This window comes from Morone saxatilis, unplaced genomic scaffold (assembly GCF_004916995.1).
Source record: "Morone saxatilis isolate NCDOM2014 unplaced genomic scaffold, NCSU_SB_2.0 Contig5, whole genome shotgun sequence".
NCBI classification, from domain to species: domain Eukaryota; kingdom Metazoa; phylum Chordata; class Actinopteri; family Moronidae; genus Morone; species Morone saxatilis.
Genome location: NW_023340095.1, coordinates 4,061,205 through 4,064,909, shown reverse-complemented (window position 1 = coordinate 4,064,909; position 3,705 = coordinate 4,061,205). Strand labels below are relative to the sequence as shown.

At 40.4% G+C, this 3,705-nt stretch overlaps 1 protein-coding gene across 1 annotated transcript in view; it reads left to right on the top strand.

Moving 5' to 3' along the window:
• Positions 1–468: 468 nt before the first annotated feature.
• The window catches only part of lss (lanosterol synthase (2,3-oxidosqualene-lanosterol cyclase)), a gene marked incomplete in the record, with an annotated part of 11,793 nt that continues 8,556 nt past the window's right edge, over positions 469–3,705 (top strand). Inside the window, 6 exon segments of the mRNA XM_035676802.1 lie at positions 469–561; positions 1,247–1,415; positions 1,678–1,816; positions 1,965–2,073; positions 2,524–2,645; positions 2,892–2,988. Of these exon segments, the coding sequence (XP_035532695.1) occupies positions 548–561; positions 1,247–1,415; positions 1,678–1,816; positions 1,965–2,073; positions 2,524–2,645; positions 2,892–2,988 (650 nt within the window).

The following is a 3,705-nucleotide window of genomic DNA, read 5'->3' as shown; positions in this document are numbered from 1 at the left end:
TCTACAGTACGTTAGGTTAGCGGTTAGTGTTGGCTTCTTCTGTGTCAAATGTTAAACAATCTCACGTTTATGGTGGAGCAACATAGTCCTGTTTTCTCTAATATCAGCTGAAATCCTGAGGAAACATTTAAAATGGCCATCCAGTGTTAATTTCTATGTAAACCTCCCATTTAAGCCAGTGGTCATTCAGTAATTCAACATCATAATCAATTCGTGAGCACATGTGTAGTGTTTGTCCTCGGAGCGCTCTGATTGGACGACCTCACGGCAGACCCGCCCCTTTCTCCGCCCAGCTGCTCTGTGATTGGACAGCCGACTCTCTGCTCATGTCTCTCCATATAGAGAACTGCTCGTACGGCACCGCGAGGCCCGCTGGGAAATGAAGTCCGAGCTCCGTTCGGCAACAGGCGATACGCTCCTCAAAGAACTACAATTCCCAGGAAAAGAGGCAAAAAGGGGCCGAAAGGAGTCTTTAGAGTAGCTGAAAAGGAAAATACATTGAAGTGGTTTAGCGGAGGATTCAACTTTGTATCTGCCATTAAAAGATATGACTGAGGGAACGTAAGTATTTAGTTTTATTTAATTACAATGTCGCAGAAAAATGCTTTATTTCTGTAATAATAGTGATGTTAAAGCGATGTGAGGTAAGTTTCTGTCATTTACAGTGAGTTACCTTCATTCTGTCAGTCAGTAAATATATAATATATATGTATATAAACCGCATATATTAAATTCAGTAGTTGAATGTGACATTTACTGTAGTATTTATTGTACTTTAACCTTCTTCTTCACTATATTTAAGTGGGAATCATTCATTTATCTTATCATTTAACAGGAGGAGCTGCAGTCTTAGATAGATTACACACACATAGATTTTACAAATAAGATATGTTATATGATATAGTATGTAAACGTAAAAGAAAACATTAAATAGCTGCTTATATTGTTATGCATCAGTAAATATAATCATCATTATAATACTAATATGTGCCTGCTAAAAACATTATTCATTTTGCTGACAGTGTTTCTCCACCAGTTTATAAATACACTTATAATTAAAATATACGTACAATTAACTTTAGGCAATCATTAAACCAAGTTTAAAAGCTTTTAAACCCACAATCAAATACCTATGATACACACCGATAAAAAACACCTGTATTATTGATACTTTATAGTTGAGTTCAAGAATCCAACATTGTATTGAGATGATCTGACCTTAAGATACACTCTGTGTGTGCTGTAGGCAGCTGCGGAGGCGAGGGGGTCCGTACAAGACCGAGCCAGCCACAGACCTGAGCCGCTGGAGGCTGACTAATGTCGAGGGCAGGCAGACCTGGCGCTATGTGGAAGATCAGGACACCCCAGACAGAGAGCAGACAATGATGGAAGCCCATTCTCTAGGCTTGGACACGGTAGGCTTTGAACAACAGTATATAAATAAAACAGACACAGTATAGTGCGTTTAAAATGAATGATTTCAGAGGCATCTCTGGAGATTACTACATTATCAGGGTAGAAACTGATAGACTTACTGATTGTTATGTACAAAAACTGTAGTAGATAGACTATAAACTGTTAGTTGTTTCTGTAAACTGTAACCAAAGTAGCTGGTAGACCTCTTACATGTAGAATATTTGGCTGCTGTTCATTTCTAATCACCAGTTTTCTCCACAGAGTAAGTTTGTGTCTGGCTCCCCAGCTGCCCACACAGCTGTAGATGCAGCTCTGAAAGGTATGAACTTCTACAGCCACCTCCAGGCCGAGGACGGTCACTGGGCAGGTGACTATGGAGGGCCTCTCTTTCTGCTCCCAGGTAAAACCAATGTTGCTATATTTTACACCTGCAGCAGCTATATGTATATATATATATATATATATGTATATACGGCAGAGGATTTCATGACACCAGTGTTTCTGTGCATGTGCTGGCTGTCAATGTATCGTCCATTTCTGTGCTTCAGGTCTCCTGATCACATGCCATGTGGCTAAGATCCCTCTGGCTGAGGCCTGGAAGAAAGAGATGGTGAGATACCTGCGCTCCGTTCAGATGTCAGACGGAGGCTGGGGTCTGTAAGTCAACAGCACACAATTTATTTTGTCTTTTTACATCCACACATGTCAGGATTTTATGTTTTTGTACTTCTGAGTAACTTCTAACAGATCGGTATTGGCTATGTTGAGCTATATTGACCCGATCCGACCCTTAATTTGGTGCTTTTACTCGCAAAGCTTTCATGCACAGTGCAGCCGACATGAACTCTCTCCTTCACTCAGCTGAGCTCTGTGTGCAGGAGCTCAGTCCTGCCAGCAGTGAGCAGTAAAAAGTCTTGGGTGCAGGCGTTCTTTTCTTCTTCCTACAATTCACCTGTATCATCTAAAAATAAGTTATATAAGTATAAGTATTATATAAGTATAAGCAGCAAAATAATAATTAGAAGAGGAATGTGTGAAAACGTAGATGGTCAGACTGTCTGGCAGCATTGTAGATGTAGATAATAATATGTTTTGGGTTTTTTTCAGACATATTGAAGACAAGTCCACTGTCTTCGGCACAGCGCTGAGTTACACCTCATTAAGGATCCTGGGAGTAGAGCCTGATGATCCAGATATGGTTCGAGCCAGAAACAACCTGCACAGCAAAGGTGGGTAAAAGCAAAGGTAATACTAATACACTGATTACTGACCATCTTTCTGTACTGATAGCTCGCAGCTATACAAACATACTGCCACCCCAGAAAGCAGATTTTTTAAATGGGTATTATGTTACTGCTTTCTGTTAAAGAGTTCCTGCTAATTTAATGTGAGCTATAGTCCATGCTTATAGTAATAATGATTATTTATGGTAATAGCTTCATACTAAAGCTGTCTGTGTTTTGTATTCTGTACAGGCGGCGCTGTGGGGATTCCCTCGTGGGGTAAATTCTGGTTGGCCATTTTAAATGTTTACAGTTGGGAGGGAATGAACACCCTGCTACCAGAGATGTGGTAAGTTGGAAAAAAGCTTCAGGATCTCATTTGAGATTAGACGAAAGCATGATTATGTTGCCCAGTACAGAAGTGGCATTACTTTTAAACTGAGACTGTGATATCTTGAATTTTCTCAAGGTGGTGCTCTTGTCTTTATTTTCTCAGCCACGGTGGCCATTGCTGCCCATGCTTACTAGGAAAAGGAGAGGTTGTCCAACACTGGAAGTCGCAACCCCCTAAAATGTATATTGACGCAATATTTAAACCCCGAAAGGATTCGTCACAATTTTGCTATATTTTGGGTAGATCGAGTAGAGAGAGACAGGAACTTTTTTAGGCGTTCTCAAATGAACAACCTCTCCTTTTCCTTTGTATGCTGTTCTCATGTACCCGACTGAGGTTGGATGTGCTCACTTTCCACCTTTTTAGCTCGTTCAACTGCCAGTTCCCTTTCTTCTGCTTTCTTCTGTTGCTGCGGCTAGAAATGTAAATAATCCCTTCTTTTTTCATGGCAAAGACCAGACATCAAGTGTTTAGAACAGTAAAAACTTTCATGCAGTGAGACTCAGACTCAGTCACTGCTGTTTATATTATGTATATTATTAGCTGTCTGCACCACAGTAAGACAAAGAAACTAAATATTTTCTGCAGTGTGAACATTTTTTCTTCTGTTTGTAATTTTGTCTCTTCCAGGTTGTTCCCCACTTGGATGCCGGCCCACCCCTCTACCCTGTG